The sequence below is a fragment of the Larus michahellis genome, chromosome 2 (assembly GCF_964199755.1).
Source record: "Larus michahellis chromosome 2, bLarMic1.1, whole genome shotgun sequence".
Taxonomy (NCBI): domain Eukaryota; kingdom Metazoa; phylum Chordata; class Aves; order Charadriiformes; family Laridae; genus Larus; species Larus michahellis.
In genome coordinates this window covers 57,426,309-57,447,182 of record NC_133897.1, presented here as the reverse complement: position 1 = coordinate 57,447,182, position 20,874 = coordinate 57,426,309, and the positions used below count along the sequence as shown (strand labels likewise).

Sequence of the window (20,874 nt, the reverse complement as noted above, 5' to 3'; positions counted from 1 at the left end):
ATTCATTCCCTCTCATAATAGAGACCAGGGAGCCAAAAACACCGTGCAAAATCCAAAGGTAATTATCTGAGTCAAAGAACCTGAATGCCAGAGTTCACAAACTTCTGAACTTTTCTAATTGCCGTTGTTTGCACAGTGAGACCTCCCTCTTCCTTTAAACATGTTCTAAATATTTTACATCGTTTCTGCCAAGTGGTAATGATAAAAAATCACGGTGTAGATTTAGTTCCTGGTTTGTATTTATATAGTTCTGCCTGCATGTCCGTAGCAGATGACTGATCAGTTTTCAAATCATAACTTGAGCGAGTGAGGGAGGGTGTTTGAATCTGGCCCTACGTGGTCAGGATTACCAGCGCTGTGAATTACCTGAAAGCACTGCTGGTTTCTGCAGTTGGCCTCTTACTTGTGCTGGTTTCACGTCTAGCAAGTGTCATCTTCCAGACCGGCCTTCCAGTATTTATTTGGGCACACGTATAGGTCTGTTAAAGTCTCACCCCTCTGAAAAAAGCAATTGAACGGCTCACCTGAGAACTAAAGAAATTACCCAGATTAGCAGATGATGCCATGGACTCTTTTCATCTAGGCTTTACCTGAAGGTGAGAATCCTCAGAGGGGTTGAATGAGAATGAGATGGCTTTGCAGGTGAGCTCTTGGTGGCCACTTGGAGCATCAGAGCGATGAGGGGTGTGACTGTAGAAAAAGCAGAGGGAGTAGGAAAGGAGTGACAGGATACGAGAGCAGGGCAGACGAGTATGGAGGGACACAGTTGTGCAGTGACCTGTGGGAGATCACAAGATAGTTGACAGGTGAGCCAGTGGAGTGAGGGGGAGAGGCCAATGATCAAGTCACCATCTTGGGCAAGCTTTGTCAGTCGCTGCAGTGAGCCTGGGCTGGGAGAAGGAGCGAGGAAGGGTGTTTTACGCCCATGAGAAAGGCCAGTTTTAGAGGATGCTCACGCTGATAACGGCTAGAGGTCTGGAGGGCAAGGAGCAAGCTCATTTGCAGGGACAAAGAGAAAAAGCGTCCTATGGAGAATTTCTCTGAAAGAGCATCCATGGTGCCTGAGTGTCCACACAGCGGGAGGTAGGGGGAGGTGCTGTTGTGAGCTGATTGAACCAGCCTTGAAGTTTTTCTATCAAATGGCAAGCCTGTGTCACACACTTGGTTTTCATTTCCCTCTTGGCTGTGTAGGTTTAACCAAATAACTCACAGTTTGTAATGTTTACACAAAGAGTTGGACAAGAATTCCTTTAATGCATTGAGTTTTGTCCATTACTTCTTTCTCTTTCAGGAAAGAAGAATGTTAATGTGCGTTCTCATTGTACTCGTCCGATGCCATTCCACAGCGCAGGGCATCTGTACACTTTTGGTACAGGCGTGTGTAGTATGAATGGACTAGAGATCTGCACTTGAAACATAAACTCCTGCAGATTACGTGCTGTATGTTGTCCAGCACATCTGCTCTGTTCCCGCGCTCTGCGCCCCATCACAACTTTTAAGAAATGGCAATAAAGTTTCAGAAAGAGAAAAAGAGCAGTCATCTTTTATAGGCAGCGCACATCTGTTAGCCATGGCAATGCCGCATAATTGTGAACATAAGTGATTTTATTTGGTTTTCTGATTGTTTTCAGGATTGGGATTATCTTTGTGTTCCAGTATGAACTACTGAGTTTCTGTACGGCTGGCTTTTTCTGTGAACTACTTACAGAGCAGATACAGATTTCATCCCTGCGCTGGGATCAAATATAAAGTCTGGAAGGATTTTGTCTAGTACATTAATGGAAATAATCGCATTTGCTGAGAAATGTGGCCATCTAGTGGCACAGCTAGCAAGCTGTGATAGAAAGTACAGCAATAGGGAAGTCTCTGAGGCAGGGTTTCTCCAAGAGAGTCCAGGAGGATGAGTGGGGTAGCTCCTGCTGAAATTACAGCCTTCATAAATGTTTGAAAGTCAGGGTGTAGGGTGCTTTTGTTTTCTGAAGCTATGCAAAAAATTCAAACAGTTAAACCTTAAAAAACCGAACCAATCTTGAGGCTGGCCCTGATTCGTCTGGCCATTTCTGCTCAGAAACACAATCAGCGAGAATTAAATCTGTATTTAAATGCTCCGCTGAACTGGATCTTAGTGAAGAGAACAGAGCAGGCTGCTTTTCTGGAAGAGTAAAAGGTACACAGCCCCAGCGTGTCTCCAGAGATGCTCACACAGATGACAATCCCCAGCATGTCTCCAGAGATGCTCACGCAGATGACAATGACCACAGCGAGACACATGCATGCGTGTCAACAGGCCTGGGGCTGTGTCTCTCCCAGAGCCGTACTTGGCAATAGCAAAAGCTGGCTTGATGGATGCTTCTGCGCTCAGAGTTTTTAGTTACTACAATGTGTAGGGTTTTGTTTCTGCTGCCACAACATGTGCACTAACCCAGTACATTTACTCAAAGAAAATATGGTGAGCTAAAAGTTCTGGTGGAAACGTGGTTTAGCGGTTCTGTTGGTTTTTCAGGTTGGAGGACGAGTTTTTAAAGGTTTTGTAAGCCTCGTTTGTGTTGAGTGGCACTTGAATAAGGATTCCCTGATCCGGGAAGACATTACTCAGCGTGAATCACGCGAAGGGTGCCATGCATGTGATTAGCCAGGGTCCATTTAACAGCCTGTATCCCTGAGGCCTGATCCAAAGCCTGTTGTCATCAGTAGAAACAAATTCATGGGCCTTAGCGGACTTCCAATGAGAACTGTAACTTGAACCCTGCGATCGCTTTGGTGCACAGACAATCCTCTTGCTCTTTTAGTACCGCCGGATGCTGGCTCACACCTGAGCCTCTGGTGCCATTCCAATGTGAAGTTGCAGTAAGGCTGATGACGATGTTAATTACTGTAATCTCTCTTCTGCCCAAACAGCATATAAACAACGACCATATACACGGTGAGAAGAAAGAGTTTGTGTGCCGATGGCTGGACTGTTCCCGGGAGCAGAAACCATTCAAAGCCCAGTATATGCTGGTGGTACACATGAGGAGACACACAGGGGAAAAGCCACACAAATGCACTGTGAGTAAAGGGGGCTGAGCCCCAGGCTCAGACTGGGGAGCCAGGGCTGTGCAGGGAACAGAGCGGTGCCGATGCTGCATTCCCTGATCTCTTGTCCGTCGGACATTTGTCGGAGAAGAGACTACCATGTCTGCTTCATTACCCAGCTCGCCCAGATGACAAGAGCTTTAGGAAAGGCGTTTCACTGGATAATTTGGCCCACTTCCTCAAGTTTAAAGTGCAAAGAAGCCCCAAAAGGCATCATTAAACAGGGCTCAGTTTGCTTAATTATTTGAAAGCACTTTCTCTTACAGAGCTACATCTGGGTATTATTGCTGGCCACCAGCCTCCTAATGACTTTGCAATGGATTTCTGTCTTAGACGACGTACACAAATACTGTACTCTCCTGTAAGAGAAGATTTACATAATGCTGGAAGCATTTTAACTTGAGCTGTGATGGGGTTTGCCTGGGTAAAATTAAAATCCAACAAATCAAAACAAAACTGCATTGGGTAAGGTTATGAAGGCTTGGGAAGTTGCTAAAATTTTATAGGTCAGCTTTTACTGTTTCCTGCAAGTCCAAAGATTAATCCAGAATTACTTTTTGTCTGCAGTTTGAAGGTTGTACAAAGGCCTACTCCAGACTAGAAAACTTGAAAACGCACTTGAGATCTCACACTGGAGAGAAACCATATGTGTGTGAACACGAAGGCTGCAACAAAGCTTTCTCCAACGCGTCCGACAGGGCCAAGCACCAAAACAGGACTCATTCCAATGAGGTAAGTAAGCATAGCTTCAAAAAAATAATAAAATCTGGAGTTGAACAGACTTACAATGTGATCATAGCAATTTATTACAGAGGACAGGGACAGAAACCCTCAGCAACCTGAAAGGGGTAGGTTCTAGATGGGTCTTAGGAACACAGTCATTTCAGTGTCATATGGACCTAAAGAAGCTGTGAGTCATCTTATTAAGAGTAAGAGAGGTATGAAGGAAGAGGGGTCTAATGGAAACAGGCGTGTTAACCCAGGACAGATCGGAGCTGAAGCGCTGGGGCAGTTCTGTCCCCCAGAGCCAGAGGGGCTGGTGCAGCCCCTGGAGTGTGTCCTGTCGCCTGGGCCGGTGGGGACACCTGGTGGCTGCCCATCCGCAGCGCCTGCCGCATCCCACAGCATCCTTCTCGGCTGCTGCAGACAGCTATGGAGGAGTCTCCAGAGTTTGGAAAGTTTGGCTTGCCCTGTAAGTTCTGAGTTATGCCTCTTCCTTCTTCTCTGGGCTATTTCACTCTTTCTTTCCATCCTGAACAGACCTCACAGAGTAGGGATGCAGTGGAAGGAATTTGATCTCTCTCAAGCAAAGCGGCTGGGGCAGTCACAGCCGTCTCCCAAACTCTCAGTGTAACACCTCTTTATTACTGTGTGTTTCCTATTATTGCTGCACCCTCTTTCAGGAAACACACCGTCTTCATGCCTTGTCCCCGTTTTATTGCCCCATTTCAGGTTACGCAGGGAATCACATCATCTGAGTCTCATCTTGGAGTGCAGTCCCTCCTCCTTTACCTGTCCCTGTGCTCCTTCACTTCTAGCCTAAACCTGGAAGTACTGGAAGGGCAGGACATACCAGCGTGGTTACTGTGTGGTGTGGAAACCATAGCAGCTACATCCACTTCTACAAAGCTTTTATCCTTCTCTAACAGGCATTCGCTAGGGCTGGCAGAATCTCCTGGGAGCAATCATAGAATCACAGAATGGTTTGGGTTGGAAGGGACCTTAAAGACCATCTAGTTCCAACCCCCCTGCCATGGGCAGGGACACCTCCCACTAGACCAGGCTGCTCAAAGCCCCATCCAGCCTGGCCTTGAACACTTCTAGGGATGGGGCATTAATAGCTTCCCTGGGCAACCTGTTCCAGTGCCTCACCACCCTCACAGGAAATAATTTCTTCCTAGTATCTAATCTAAATTTACCCTCTTTCAGTTTGAAACCATTACCCCTCATCCTATCGCTACACTCCCTGATAAAGACTCCCTCCCCATCTTTCCTGTAGGCCCCCTTTAAGTACTGGAAGGACGCTTTAAGGTCTCCCCAGAGCTTGCTCTTCTCCAGGCTGAACAACCCCAACTCTCTCGGCCTGTCCTCATAGCATAGGTGCTCCAGTCCTCTGATCATCTTTGTGGCCCTCCGCTGGACCCGTTCCAACAGGTCCATGTCCTTGTTGCGCTGAGGACTCCAGAGCTGCATGCAGTACTCCAGGTGGGGTCTCACCAGAATGGAGCAGAGGTCTCACCAGAGTGGAGAGAGAGAGAATCGCCTCCCTCGACCTGCTGACCATACTTCTTTTGATGCAGCCCAGGATGTGGTTCATCTTCTTCCAGTCCCCTGGTCCCTGTAGCATCTCTTGAGTCACAAGGGAAGCAGAGTGTTGCACACCTCTGAGTTCGCCCCATCCCTGCAGTGTGTGCTCTCAGCAGCCCAATTAACAACTGCACTGAAGCCCAGCAGCAATTTTGTGAATTGTCACCAAGGTAGAAGCAAGTTCACTAAGTCTCGCCAATAGCTGACTGTGCTTTTTTTTTTCATTCACTGTCTGAACCGGTCTGTTTTTTGCCTTGTTGATGAGTAAGTTCCTCTCCAACTTAAAGGCATGACCTGTATGGCCTGTGTTTTCAGATCAGGATTTCATGTAAGTCACCAAGAAAAAATTTTTGCTGGGCATCATTTCTGGTAGTGCAGCAGCAAGGGCAAATTAGACATTTCCTTTGCCGTTATTTCACAATGAAACAAGCGAATGCTCTTGGGCAATGTATACTCACGGCGTGCCATGAATACCGTGGGAAGCGCAGACCCAATTCAGCACTTCCTCGCAGTGCCATTTTGGTTGTAAGTAGGTAACCTATAGACGGATTTAAAAGAAGCTGACATACATACCTTGATGCAGATAAGCCTTACACTTGTAGAAGAGAGCTAACTGACTTGTACTTCCATAGCATCTTGAGAAAACCTGCCTCGGTAGCTCAGCGTCAACTTTAAATTGCACGATTGACATTTTTTCCACTGACATCGGTGGAAGCGGGCTTAGGCCTTAGACAGCCATGAAGAAGCTACATTTCTCAAAGGCTCCACAGTGCCATGTGCAAGCAGACAGAGAACCCCTTTGAGGAGCTCTGCGTGAGGGTCTCTTTTTTTTTCTCTTGAGGGCTAATATAAATAAGACTTTAAAATAGCAGTTTCTTGGGAACAATTCAGTAATAAAAGTGAAGGAATGATAGTTTCCTGAGGCAATTAAAGTATTTAGGAAGGGCTCAACTCTTCTCTCTGATCCTCTCATCATGCAAGAACATAGTCTTTGCTAAATTTAAAGACAATAAGTTTACTTTATTCTACATTACTTAGTGAACTAAAGAAATTCACAGACAAAGGAAGCAGGTTTTAAAAAATGAGTGATTAGTTATGCTAGTAGCACTAATAGTACTAGTGCGTATGCTGCAACGTGACCATTCTTATGGTACTGTATCCTGTGCTTGAACATTATACTGGTGATCTGAAGGAATCAGGAAAAGTGCTTCTGCAGATAATCCTGCCTGAATAAATGTCCCAACATGTTTTGAAGGGGGTTGTTTGCCTCTGAATGTCAAGGAGTAGGTACTGGGCATACTGGAAACAGGGTATCAAACTGCTGAGAGCAATGGGCAGGATAGAAAATTAGGCCAGTCTTCGTAAATTGCCATAACTCTGTTGACTCTTCTGCTATGGTAAGTCAAAGCTGTGCCAGTTCATATCATGAGAGGCTCTGCCCTCTGTAAATTATGCAGAATTAATGGGTACCATCAAAACCAAAGGGAATTAATAGGTTTGACTAGGTCCAGTCACTGCAGAGACCATAAATTAGATAACAAATTCACTGTGAAAGCGTGTAACTGTTAACACCAGCTGTGCTCCAAGGAGCTCTTCAGGAGCCCCACGTGAAATTAAATCTAATTTAAGCGTTTTTCCTGCCTCGTCAGAAACCATATGTTTGCAAGATACCAGGCTGCACAAAGCGCTACACAGACCCCAGTTCTCTCCGGAAACATGTGAAGACCGTGCATGGCCCGGAGGCGCATGTCACCAAGAAGCAGCGGGGAGATATCCATCCGAGGCCTCCACCACCGAGAGACCCAGGCAGCCATTCTCAGACCCGGTCGCCAGGCCATCAGACTCAGGGTGCAATTGGCGAGCAGAAGGACCTCAGCAACACTACCTCAAAGCGTGAAGAATGCCTCCAAGTGAAAGCGGTCAAGTCAGAAAAACCAATGGTATGCAATACACCGTGCCGCTCCTTTTGTCCTTTTTCTTCTTGCAAGCAGTTAGTAATCCGTTTATGAAATGCTCAAGCCCGTAAACTCTAGCTCACGTGGTTAGGTTTTGTGAAGTTTTCTTTTTCGTTTACATTGTAAAATGTTTTTAAAGCCTAAGAAATAGCAAATAAAAAGATTACATCTAGTCTGTGCAATATGCGGTAAGTGCAGTGTTGGCAACTCTCACAATAATTGTTTCTCTTAAAGCTCCGTCTTTTGGAATCAGCATATTATGAGAAAATCACAGTTCTCGTTTTTAAAAAGGCGGTTTTTTCCATTCTCCTGTTTACAGAAGAGAGTTAGAGAATGTGAATCCTGCAAGCTCAAAACCAGAATGCAAAAGACCCCAACTCCAAAAGTCTAAAATGATGATATTGATGATGATAGTTTTTGGAGAACCTGAGGAAACAATCAGATTTTAGGGGCTTGAGGTTGTTGGGTCATGGATCAAACTGAAGCAAGATAAATTGACTTTCTTTAACAGCAGGAAGGGATCTTTTGATAACATTTGATCTCTATTGTAATGTGGCCTCTTGTGTTAATCTGATACTTAATTTAATTTGACCAAGTTAACCTAATTCCAATTTAACTAAATTGAGGTAAATTAAGAGTTTCCACAGGTCTTTTCATTAGGTTTACCTTAATGTATTGCATTAAACTAGTATAGCCTTGAGCGTTGAAAGGACCCTATTCCATTTTTTGACATGCTATCTTAAATAAAGAAGTTCTTCTTTCATTTGCCTGCATTTCATGTGCCATCCATCCTTTCCACAAAGCTTAAAATTAGCAAAGGCAGTCATTCCATCCTCTTCCACATCTGGGTCTATGATTCATCTGGACCTAACCCTTGGGGAGTACAAATATGAGCCCTCCAAATTCTGCTCATATTGTTAATCATGCTGCAATTCAAAGTGATTACTCATTGAAATACAAGTTACTGCTATATTGTGCCTAGGACTTACGCCCAAACTGTGGAGTATTAATCCTGAATTCAGAAACTTCCAAGGGCACAGAGTTAACTGCCGCTCGAGTCTAAAGGAGATCCTGTGCCACCTTTGGTTATAACTACCTTAGATTACAAAGGAACAAAACCCATTCCCTTCTTGCTTAGCTAGGTAAATCTGGAGCATTATTGAGGCATGTTGAGCATAGATGTTTTTAACATGAATAAAATTTGCAGGACAGGGCTATGAATGTTGATTGCTTGCATAGTATTAAATATTTCTCACTGAAAAATATCCTCTAAAAACAATTCTGTATTTCCTGCTTTTCATTGTTTGTATGAGCTAAGATATATTTTCTGTTTTTCAACTAATCCAATGTCTTTTCTGTCTAATGCTCTTAAATGTCTTGTTCTAACTTCCTAAGGACAGTGGGTAATAAGGTGAGGGCATTTTAACTTTTCTGCTGTTTTTGTTATTGCAACATTATTTATGTCTTTATTTTAGCCTTCTGCCTGTTGTCCAATCATTCCTTTATTTAGTAATGTGCAATCCATCAAACTCATTCCCAAATGTAATGTGCTGTGAGCATTTTGCAACACTTGACATGTGAAAAATCTGGCTTATGTTGGTGAAATGTCTTCAGAAATGTCTTTGTACCTTCTTCTCTAGATCAGACATCCTTTTTTTTCTGTACTGCACATCTAGAAATGTATGTTCCCCATAATACAGTTCTTACTTCTGTAACCTACCTCGCTGTGATCTTGACAAGTGGCTACAAGAACAGGCTTCTGACCATTACTACTCTTCCATATGGCACAGAGCTATTGTCCAGAAGCACAAACTCTCTTTTTTGAAATAACAGTTGTTTCTATTCTTGTCACCAAATCTGCCATGGCCAGGATTTGGAAATGAACATGCTCAGTGTGGCCTCATAAATTCTAAGTATCATCATTCAAGTTAGAAATAATAAAATAGTTATTGCATCTTAATGGACTCCTCAGGGGCATATGTAGCTACAGTATTGCCATGAATCTGTGTCTTCATTCACTGCTACCTCAGAAATTCTAGCCAACATGCGTCAGTAAAACATGCAAAAAATCACAGGCTGGCAAGAAAAAAAATAATCTAAAAAACCCAAGAAAAACCCCAAAAGTGAAATACTTACATGAAACTGTTCTTGGGAGCAAAATGATACTGCATGCCTCACAGGTTTGTGATCACCCTGGTACAGCCTATAGTAACGTACTACGTCCAGAGACTTCTGTCCGTCTTGCTGTCTGTTTTGTCTGACAGTCTATCTGTCTGAGTCTTCCAGTTTGTCAGAGAAATTTTCCCATTCTTTTACGAGAACTTTATGAGTATAAAAAAATAAATCAAGCCCATGTTTCCTTACAGCAAGAGTTCTGCTAGAGCAGCAGGGAACGCTGTCTGTTAAGAAAGAAGCAGCTATTGTGGTGGTTTATATCCCCGCAGGTTAGCAGGCTGTAGTGGGTACTTAAATTCTTAAATTTAAATTCTTAAATTCTAAGGAAATGAAGGATTTGATTCAGTAGATCGTCGCCTTCTTCATTCAGGGCAGAGATGGTATAAGTTAGAGCATGCTGCTAGGGTCACAGGATGCTGATAATATGATACAGTATTTTTGCACTGATGTTTTGTCCCTGTTTCATTACACGCCAACATTTCAGGCCAACCGCTGCTCGTAACAATGAGCCTTAAGCTTGGAAAATACTTACATTCTTTAGCCACAAGTCTAATTAAAAAAACCCAAATTCCAGTGTTGTTGGAGTCTTGTTTGTTTGTTTGCTTGCTGCAAGCCCAGCAGTGTAAATTAGACTTCGTAACGTGTCTGAGTTCTGATTTGGTTTATTGACCTGCAGTTTCAATTGGGAGCAGCGCATACCCAAAATAGAGTATCCATACATACGTGAATGACATGAAGTGATAAAATCAATTACGGGAATAAGTGAAATAAGTGTCTCATGAAGCGGATTTTAGTCTTGAGTTTTGCAATGGCCTCCATTGCAGTTAAAATCAATATTTTAGAAAGCCTCTTAATGAATGACCACCATCATCATTTAATGCCAAACTTTTCTTTACGTTTGGTTTTCTTTGGCTCCATTTAGACCCCCATTTGCTGCAAGTTCTTTGTTAACGTTGTTTGCTTAATCCTCATGGTCTTTTGTCTCTTCCTTCACTCCAACAGACATCTCAGCCAAGCCCTGGTGGTCAGTCTACATGCAGCAGCGAACAGTCCCCCATCAGCAACTATTCCAACAATGGGATCGAGCTTTCTCTGACCGGTGGTGGTAGTGTAGGAGACCTCAGTGTCATCGATGAAACCCCAATCATGGACTCTACCATTTCCACAGCCACCACAGCACTTGGCTTACAGGCCAGGAGGAATATGACAGGGACCAAATGGATGGAGCAAGTGAAATTAGAAAGGTTGAAACAAGTTAATGGAATGCTTCCAAGACTGAACCCCGTTCCACCTTCCAAAGCCCCGACCTTGCCGCCTCTCATAGGAAATGGTGAGATACACATAACAGGAGTGGTAACGCTTTTTGTCCTTAAATTCACTGCTTGCTAACTCAATCTTGCAACCCTTGCAAAAGAGTAGTGCAGCTTATGAAACTCAGCAGCTGTGAGAATGGTTCATAAATTGATCACTTACTGGTTGTCCCCTCATTACAAGTCCCGCTACCCATCCCGAGGGAAGTCTGATCATCTCTTGTTTTACAGAACAGGGGCTTGCAAGGGAGCCATGCATCATCTTTTAAATCTTCCCTACAGTTAAAGGTTTGGACCCCAAATCATCATAGTCCTCTCTTGTTTTGAGGCAATGCAGCTGAAATAAATACCTGCCAGTTTATGGTATGGAAGTCTTTCGGATGAGGCCTTAGCAAGGCATCCTTTGCATAGATGTGTTGGGCTGCCCTTTAAATAAACTGTTTCCAGACATATAAGTAATCCTATGTACAGATGCCACTGCTACAAAGGGCAGATATCCATGAATGGGAGCAAGGTGAGATTGAACTCTGAAGATCCATAGTTGTTTTTGTACAAAATTTGCCAAAATGTACGTCCCTGCTGCCCCGACATTGCCTACAACATGCCCGTAGGTTTCTGCACTCCACCCAGTAGTGACAGCCCAGGTTTTCTGAAACCCATTCAATCAAAAGAAACTATGTAAAATTAAGAAATGTATTCTGTTTACTTAAAACCAAAACAAAACAAGGAAACCAGCAAAGATGTTTTGCAGTTGTTAGGAGTTATTTCAAGAATATTTCAAGACGTCTTAGAAATGACCTTGAATAGCCTCCAATTTGTATATTTTGCCATTCCATGCAAATGCCTGTTCAATTATATTTTGCCTATAAAAAGCTCCCTTACGAATGTCTCCTTCTGGCACATCAGTCAGCATAGCTGCTCTGCAGGCTGGAGAACTACACCAGCTGATGACAGTTTGTGGCTATGGCCTATAAATTTTGTGCTGGGATTCACACTGAAATGTTACCCATGAGTCTCTGAATTAGCTTTTAACCTAAGGACATAGTTTTTATATCCTTACTTCTTTCAAGAAAGAGCACTGCTATGATTTGCTGTGATGGTGCAGGCTCTTCGTCTATACTCCCCATACTTCTTTACTGTCTCTTTTCTGTACCACTTTCTGGGTGATGCCCATTTGTTTAACTGTGAATTTTACCTCCAGGTACCCAGTCGAACAGCAGCTGCAGTGTAGGAGGATCCATGACTATTCTGCCAAACAGGAATGAACTTTCAAGTACGGACATCACTGTGTTGAACATGCTGAACAGGAGGGACAGCAATACTAGCACAATCAGTTCAGCCTACCTGAGCAGCCGCAGGTCCTCTGGAATCTCACCTTGCTTCTCCAGCCGGAGGTCCAGCGACGCCTCCCAGGCGGAGGGAAGACCGCAGAATGTGAGTGTTGCAGACTCCTATGACCCCATCTCGACAGATGCCTCCCGGCGCTCCAGTGAAGCAAGCCAGTGTGATGACCTGCCAAGTCTTCTCAGCCTCACCCCGGCCCAGCAATACAGGCTGAAAGCTAAATATGCAGCAGCTACTGGTGGACCCCCACCAACTCCACTGCCTAACATGGAGAGGATGAGCCTCAAAACAAGGATGGCACTCTTGGGTGACTGCAGGGAGTCCGGAGTATCTCCACTGCCTCCAGTGAATGCCCCTCGAAGATGTAGTGACAGTGGGGCAAATGGTTACAGCAGGAGGCATTTTCTGTCTCATGATGCTCTAGGAAACGGGACGAGGAGAGCCAGTGATCCAGTAAGAATAGCCTCTGACAACCTCTCTGTCCCTAGAGTCCAGCGTTTCAACAGTCTTAATAGCTTTAACCCTCCTGCTTTGCCTCCATCCACGGAAAAGCGCAACCTCGTTCTTCAGAACTATACCCGTTCTGAGGGTGGCGTCTTCCGCGGCTTCAGCTCCCCCTGTCCTCCGAGCATCAGCGAGAACGTCGCCCTGGAGGCTGCTACGATGGAAGCGGGTGGCAGTCTGAATGATGAGGATCTCCTGCCAGATGACGTGGTTCAGTATCTGAACTCCCAGAACCAGGGCATGTACGACCACTTGTTGAACAACGTCCTAGATGGCAACAAAATGCATCACAGCTCAGTGTTAGGAAACAACAACCCCAGCAATTTTGACCAAGCCCCTCCACCGAGCAGTCAGCAGGCAGGTTCCGAGGCAAACAAGAGCGACTTGCCCATTCAGTGGAATGAAGTAAGCTCAGGAAGTTCTGACTTATCTCCTTCGAAACTGAAATGCGGTCCGCGCTCAGCGGTGCAGCAGACTCGGGCCTTCGGACTGTATAACAATATGATGGTTCAGCAGCAGAACCTGGAGAGAAGCAACGTGGCCCAGCAGAACGGCTATCAGAACCTGGTGGAGAACAACGGTTCCTATGGTTTACAGCAAAACACGGTTCTTGGCAGCGGAGCCGGTAATTCTTTCAGCGTGCAGCCCAATAAGCCTTACAGTGAAAGCATCGGCAGGCAAGCAATGATGTCTGGGGCAATGGACAATTCCTGTGGCGTGGCAGTTCCAGGGCAGAAGCTGAGAAGCAGCAACATGCCAGTGAGTGGGAACCAGCAAAATTTTGGCCATCCCATGGCATCCAGCGATCAAGCCACCAGTATGGCAAATGGGATGCAGAACAGGAATATGATGGAACAGGAGTATTTGCAAAACCAACCAGTCGGAGATGGTGTTCTTTACCAGGGAGTCAATCAATCCGGTCAAATGATGCTAGGGCAAGTTAGTCCTACCTCACAAAGCAGCCTCTATCAAGGGCTGCAGAGTTGTCCACCAGTGTCTCACACCGTTGGTAGCCAGCCTTCAGGTTTGTTGGTGGCCAAAAGTTACCAGCCATGCTCTAATTACAGCGGCAACAGACGGCAAAACATCTTGAGAAACAACCTGGTGCAACAGCAAGGACACATAAGTGATGGCAACCAGACATACAGGGTAAACACCATTAAGACGGAGATGCAAGGTCAGTCACAGCAGTTCTGCTCTAACGTGCAGAATTACTCTGGTCAGTTATATGACCAAACCACAGGCTTTAGCCACCAAGCTATGAAAACAGGTTCTTTCTTTGGTTCAGAAGGTACCTGCCTGCTGCAGGGGACTGCGACTGCAAACTCATCCGAGCTTCTTTCCCCGGGGGCTAACCAAGTGTCGAGCACAGTTGACAGCATTGACAGCAACAGCCTGGAGGGTGTGCAGATTGATTTCGATGCTATCATAGATGATGGGGACCACGTCAGCTTAATTTCGGGAGCCCTGAGCCCGAGTATCATTCAGAATCTCTCCCGCAATTCCTCACGCCTCACCACTCCCCGAGCGTCTCTTACATTCCCAGCTATGCCCGTAAGCACAACCAACATGGCTATTGGGGACATGAGCTCTTTGTTGACCTCACTTGCAGAAGAAAGCAAGTTTCTTGCTGTTATGCAATAGACAGTAAAAAAAAACAACACACAAACAAAAAAACCCTTAGGAGATAACAGATAAAAAAAAAAAAGACAGACTCATATTTTTTAGTTGTGTATGTATTTTAGCAATCTCATCTCACCTAAATGGGATGTGTTTCAAGTATATTCCTTTTATGGAATAAGGACTCTGAAAACCCTAAAGTGTTCTAGGGAGAAACTGTCTTCCATTTCAGTTTTGAATCAGTATTGCTACACCCACCCCCCCCCCACCTTTTCTCTCTCTCTCTCCCCTTTTTGAATGTCTGTATGCTTCCTTTTTTTTTTTTTTTTTTAATTGTAAACCAATGTAAACGTGTGAAGTGCATGTTTTTTGTTTTGTTTTGGGGTTTGTTTTTTTTAAAGAAAGGTCTGATGAAATGACTTCGCGATTTTCTGTTACTCAAAAGAAACTAGACCTTGTAAAACTGTTGCAGCTTTCCCCCCTAAACATACAGGCACAAAATAACCAGGCACAATGTGAAGTGAGCATACAGTGATGAAATCCTCTCCGGATGCTTGGGATACATCGCACTGAGGTGGATGACCAGTGCAGAAATGCACTGCCGTGCTACCCCTAGGCTGTAGTTTCAGAGTCATGGAGCACAAGACGTTAGGAGGTTCGAGCGAAAAAGAAATGTAAAACCATCAGCCCTTTGATCCCTAGCAAATGTTTAAGTTTTTTGTAAACACACCGACACACAGATAGCTGTCGTTGCCTTGCGTAATGATAGTGAGATTGTGTCATGTTTAATCCATTTCAGAGACCAGAAAGCTATTCTTAGTCCAACTCTCATCTTTTGCAGTATTTGGTATGTGTCAGCCTTCTTTTTTAAACGACTGGATAGTAAAATTATGGGCATGTTTGGTGATTTGGGTAGTCTGTAATCCCTTTATTGCATACCACATTTGTGGAGAGACGATCAGGGTCTTATGGAGTATTTCATACAATGAAAGAACAAAATTGCAGTATTCCATACTGGGCACTTTTTTTTCTTTTTTAAATGCAAATTGTTGAGATATAATTTGCTGAGCCACTGGTTCTCATTCACAGTAACAATTCCTTTGCTGAGGAAATTGTCTTGTCCATCCCTTTTAGCACGTACGGCTTCGTGGATGGATCATACGTTTTAAGATAAGTAAACACCCATTGACACCCAAACACAGTTACAGCTTCAAAAGTGTCATGGTCATGGCATGTAAAACAAGTAGAAAATGAATGGCCCAGTTCTCAGTCTAGCCAAATAAATCAAAGGGATTGCAAGCAATCTGATAATCTTAAATGTTTTTCCCCTGTATCCAGGCTTTACAAAATGAAGAAATTTAAACTGCCATTAAAAATAGCAAAGGAGCAAGGGGAACAGCAAGTGTGTCTGGTAACTAATCAAAACTTAAAAAGCCCAACCCAACCTTCTCTCTCCTTGGTGACACCAATGTGCATTTTTCATTTCAAAGCAAACCAGTGGGTCAATGCCCAGGGTCAGTTACACCAGCAAAAATTGGAACTGTGTGTGGTCTTGAAGCTACTCACCAGTAGAGGTGAATGGCATTTGCTCCCTAAGCTCCAGCTCTTCCAGGATGTTTTCTGCTGTGCTGTGCTCCATGTCTGCACCTCTGAGCACACAGTGCTCGTGGGTGAACAGGTTGGGCTGGAGAACAGTTACAAGATCAAGGTTTAAGTTCACCCACTCCTAGAAGCTGCCCATCCAGCCTCAGTTGAATCTCAGTTTAACATCTCAGTTACATCCTGGTAGTAAAATGCTGCCGCAGGATGTAGATGGTGCAGGCACTTACAGCCGTGGATTTGGTGTCTGTAAGGAGCTGGCGTTGGAAGAGACACAAAGTGAGAAGGGGGAGCGCAGTCAATTTCGAAATACAGGTAAACTTTAGCCCAGTCAAAATTAGGAGTAGCACCAGAAGGTGATTTCTATAGGCTAGAAGGCCAATAGCACTCATTTTTTTGACTGTAAAAAAAGGTGAAATACCAGCGGATTCAGGGCATGGCATTTGAGGAATGTGTAGGAATAGAACCTCAGTGAAGCTGTCGGATAACATTGATCTATTAACAGCTGTTAGAATCAGAGGAAGAAGCTGTAAATTAGTAGGAAAACATCATAGGAATCCAGTGCTGGGGCCGTATTTGGGCTTATCACAGCATGTACCAAGTGATCTGCACTGCGAGCTGGAATGTCAGAAATCAAGACAAATGTAAATATCCTACAGCTTTTATCATCGCACAGATCCTGTCTTTCTCCGTATCTTTAGCAAGCCATCTCTTCCTTCCTCTGTCTCGTGCCTGCGTATTCCCTCATCCTGCTTTTTGCCCTTTGCAAGTTCCCCTCCCAACCTCCCTATCACTACTATTAGTGGCCAGCTATCCCAGCCTTCCCGCAGCGGTCCCTGGGCTGCACGGGGAACGGGGCACAGCTGGCTGTGGCAGATGGTTGGTTTGCTGTTGCAACGTGGCAAAGCTGCTCCCTGTTGCGCCCTTGTTGCCCAGGGGCAGCCCTGTAGGAACCCCCTGCCTGATGGCAGCCCTTGGCCCTGCTGCCAGGGCGAGGAGGGGCGCCTCCGGCCGGGCAGGTCACCGGGGGAGAAGGGACGCTTCGGTGGCTGCGCTGAAGGTTGCAATGCAATGATGCAGCTCACATCCTGGCGGAGAAACAGCAGCGTATGCGCGAGGAAAGGCCGTGCTGGATGGGTTTCAGATGGTTCTCGGTAACCAATCGCTGCCTGTTTATTAAGCCATCAATTACATGTTTATAAACAATTTCAACAGGGAGACTTATGACCAGCTTGGGAGTAGGTGGCTTGGGACAGAAGCCTTTTATTGTTATAGAGCCAATACATTAAAAAAAACCAAACCCCAAACCTATTTTTTTTAAACTCAATTTTCCAGTTCATAATTGTATTTGCTGGTCGAATTGAAGCTGGGAAGCTATTAACAGATGTGATCCATCAGAGCTTAGAAGGAGCCATTCATATTGCTCAAGGCTAAAAGGGACTGTTTGAGTAGCTAATTTGCCTTCCTGGATTTGACAAACCTTCGTCACTCACTTACCCCTGTCTTGGGCCAACAATGTGTCTTGGACAAAACCACATGCTCCAGAGAGGCATCCCGGTTTGATTTGGCAAAGTTAAAGAGCCAGAGACTCCACCGTGTCCCCGGAGAGTTTGTACAAATGGTATATCATTTTCGCCATTAAGTGTACGTGCCGCTTATGTTCACGTGTCACTTTTCAGCTTTTAGTGTCTTCTCATGCTTTTCTGGTTTATGCTAAAGAGCCTGTTTTGGTACCTGTGAGGGTACCCAGAGCTATCTTGGGTTTTGGTTTTGTTTTGATAAGGTAGACTGGGCTCTCTGAGCATGGCACAGACACCAGCTTTCACTTGTCAACCTCCTTCTCAATGTGTGGCAGTCTAGGGAACGTCCCACCAGTGTTGCTCACAGGTTTACTGGCACCCCTCCGCTCCTGCTCTCCCAGTTACAGAGCCCAGGCTTGCTTCTCGGTATCTGGCGCAGCAGTTGGCATTGCCATAGCAGTTGGAAACCCCCCGCTCACCCTACAGTACTAGAAAATGCAGAAAATATTGTGAATTTCCTATTTTTAAACCATTGCAGCCTGAGTCTAAATCACCTTTTCTTCTAATGGCTCTCTGGGGGGGGGTCTTCCACACTTGTTACTGTTGGCCTCAGGCGCGTCTGCCTCGCTCAGCCTGCGTGAAGCCTGAGCGTGTCTCCAGGCAGTTTTATTTTCCACAAAGTGGGAACCTCCCCTGAGAGTTCACCCGTCAGGTGAAGCCGGGTGGAGGAAAGGGGTTTTTGCAGAGAAGTCGGTGGGCTTCCAGGGGGTCTTTGCTGGCGAGTAGGACGGCCCCGTACACCCACATGGCAGATCATGCTGTTCTCGCCTTGGAGAACGGCCCCAAATGGTACGTGCATTAAGACGCTGGCCGGCTCGCTCGCTTCCAGTCACCGCTTCCCCCCCCCCACCCCACCCCTGGATGAAATGGCCGGTCGCTCGCCCACGCCTGTTGCGCAATGGCTTGTCCTTCTGAACAGCCGTGTTTGTATTCTCGCAATGTATGTGCCTTATTTTGTGTTGATCCTGTAAAAGAGAGGGACCAAGATGTGTTGCCAAATTTTCCCGATGAGGCTGTACTCGCCATTCAGCTAATAGCACATACCACTGTTAATAGTGTCCGAAACGTCTTGTAAACCTCTGGTATTCACGTGTTATTGTCCTTGGATTGGTGGAATGTCTCCTATGGAACAGTTACTGTTGTCAGTCCTGCAGATGTGTAAGATAAAAATGTGTTCTTTTTTTTTCTCCAATTTTTTTTTAGTTTTTTTTTATAAAGCTTGTAATCCTTTTTTTTTTTAAAAAAAAAAAAAGAAAATGTGTAAATACATTTACGTACGGTAGGAATAGTGTTCGGCTGTAACGGGCCTTAGTGGTCTTCATTTGATAAACCTGCAGTTATGATCTGATGTTTCTCGAGCCTTAGGTTGATCTGAAGGGTCTGTAGCACTGTGTACATATAAACTGTACTTCTGCTTTCAGAACCACTTAGCTCTTTTGTAACAAAGAAAAAAAAAATGTTTCTTACAATGTCAATAAAAACACAAAAGCCTTTGTACTTAAGTTCTTAGCTTTCAGCTTTTAAAATATCTCCTTGGGGGAGGGAGTTAGTTATTTTTTCATTCGGCTGGAGAGCCTGGTTGCAATCAGTGTGTGTATCGCTTCCACTCGTGGTCGCTCGCTTTTCTGTTTCTGCTTCCCAGCCTCTTGCTTCACTTCATTCACATTTTAAAAACCAACGGGGAAGCAAAACAGGGCGTTTGCCTTCTCGCTAAAGAAAACTGGCTGAGGGATGCCGGGTGGAGAAATAAATGAAAATGCAGTGTCACACAGATGAAATGTTTGAAAGGAGGAGGGAGACGGACCTGGTTATCTCTGCTGCAAGAGCAGCCGTTTCAGAAGTCCAAGCCAAGCCATGCTAGACTCTGGGTTGTTATACGGGGCTGCGTTTTCGTACCTTGCTGACTGAGGGTCTCTTGCAAAGGCTCGGCCACCCACGAAGAAGCACGGGAAGGTGGAAGAGAAGCTCCTCTGGCTGGGTTACTCTGTAGGTGTCCACCCTGGTGGGTTCTTGCATGATCTGCAGAAGAACTAGATGCAGTCTTCTTCAAAGCTGGACATATTTAGAATTATAGAATCATAGAATGTGTTGGGTTGGAAGGGACCTTTAAAGGTCATCTAGTCCAACCCCCCTGCAGTAATCAGGGACATCTTCCACTAGATCAGGTTGCTCAGAGCCTCATCAAGCCTGGCCTTGAATGTCTCCAGGGATGGGGCCTCCACCACCTCTAGTATTGAGTGTTCCTGTTGAGTATAGCACTCAGGAGCAACATCAAGTTAGTTGTAGCAAATAATATAGAAGAAGTTGTAGCACTGCTTAGTTTTAAGGTGACTGAGCTGTTCTCATTTCAAGACCTTTTGTGTCCCTTGCTCGTACCTCGGCAAGACCGAGACTGCTCTGTTGGGCTGTCGGTGCTCAGCTTCTGCCCTCGTCCTTCCTCAGCCAAAATACACGAGCCATTTCCAAAGGCAAGGGAGGCAGCCATGCATTGTTATTTGCTCATCTTAACTACTTTATTTTTGGTTTGGTTTGGGCTCGTTCGTTTGGTTTGGTTTGTTTTTTTTTTTTTGTTCTCTCTTCAGCCATTATTAAGCTTATGTCATTTAGCTTAAGGTTTGAGAGGGATGAGGGGCAGAAGGGAGAGGTGTAGCATGCCCAGCTGAGAAGCCAGCGAGGCAGGAGGAGAGGCCTGGCAGTGGTCTGGGAGGGGTGAAGGAGACCCCGCAGCCGAACCCGGGGCTTTATCTCATGTGCTGCAACCCCAGATCTTCTCAGAGTCTGGCAGTGCTCCAGCATCAGCTCACTACCTTTAACCATCCCTGCCCATGCTCGTTCTTTTAGTTGCATCTGCTCCACCAGCTGGACCTACCTCAGGATGAGCGTCAAGAGGGCAGGAGATGCCGTGGAGACCCCTGCTCTGTTCGTCCCCGTGGTTGTTCACTGTGTTGAGGGTGCAGATGAAGATGCTGCCAGGCGATGCAAGGTCGGGCACCAGGGCCACGGCACTTGCCGAGGTGAGCACTGGTAGGGGAAGGGCTGAGGCTGCAGGACGTATTTCTGGTCCTCCAGCCTGACTTGAGATCGGGCCAATGAAGAGCTGCGTGTGTGAAGCTGCAGCCTGCGGGGGCGGGGGCAGGAGGACCTGTGTTTCCATGTGGTAAAACTCAAAATACTGCCAAGTCCTCAGGAAAACAAAAAATAGCAGGGCAGTCGTGGTTTGTACCATCCAAAATTAGTGGATGCTGTTGACCTTTAGTCTGTGCTTTAGTGCCAAGGCTGTAAATGAATTAATTGAATTCATTAAATTGGTTTCTTACTTCAGAAGGGCATGTACCCGAGAGAACTGTAGAGCTTGAAAAAAAAAACACAACAGAGATACACAGCACTGATCAGCGAGGCAGGAAA

At 45.3% G+C, this 20,874-nt stretch overlaps 1 protein-coding gene across 3 annotated transcripts in view; it reads left to right on the top strand.

Moving 5' to 3' along the window:
* The window catches only part of GLI3 (GLI family zinc finger 3), a 213,953-nt gene extending 194,877 nt beyond the window's left edge, over positions 1-19,076 (top strand). For all 3 annotated transcript variants that reach the window (XM_074575610.1, XM_074575608.1, XM_074575609.1), the window contains exons 11-15: positions 2,899-3,048; positions 3,643-3,807; positions 7,032-7,322; positions 10,515-10,842; positions 12,024-19,076. In XM_074575610.1, the coding sequence (XP_074431711.1) occupies positions 2,899-3,048; positions 3,643-3,807; positions 7,032-7,322; positions 10,515-10,842; positions 12,024-14,314 (3,225 nt within the window). In that variant the 3' untranslated portion in view covers positions 14,315-19,076. The remainder of the gene's footprint in view (positions 1-2,898; positions 3,049-3,642; positions 3,808-7,031; positions 7,323-10,514; positions 10,843-12,023) is intronic.
* Positions 19,077-20,874: the final 1,798 nt, after the last annotated feature.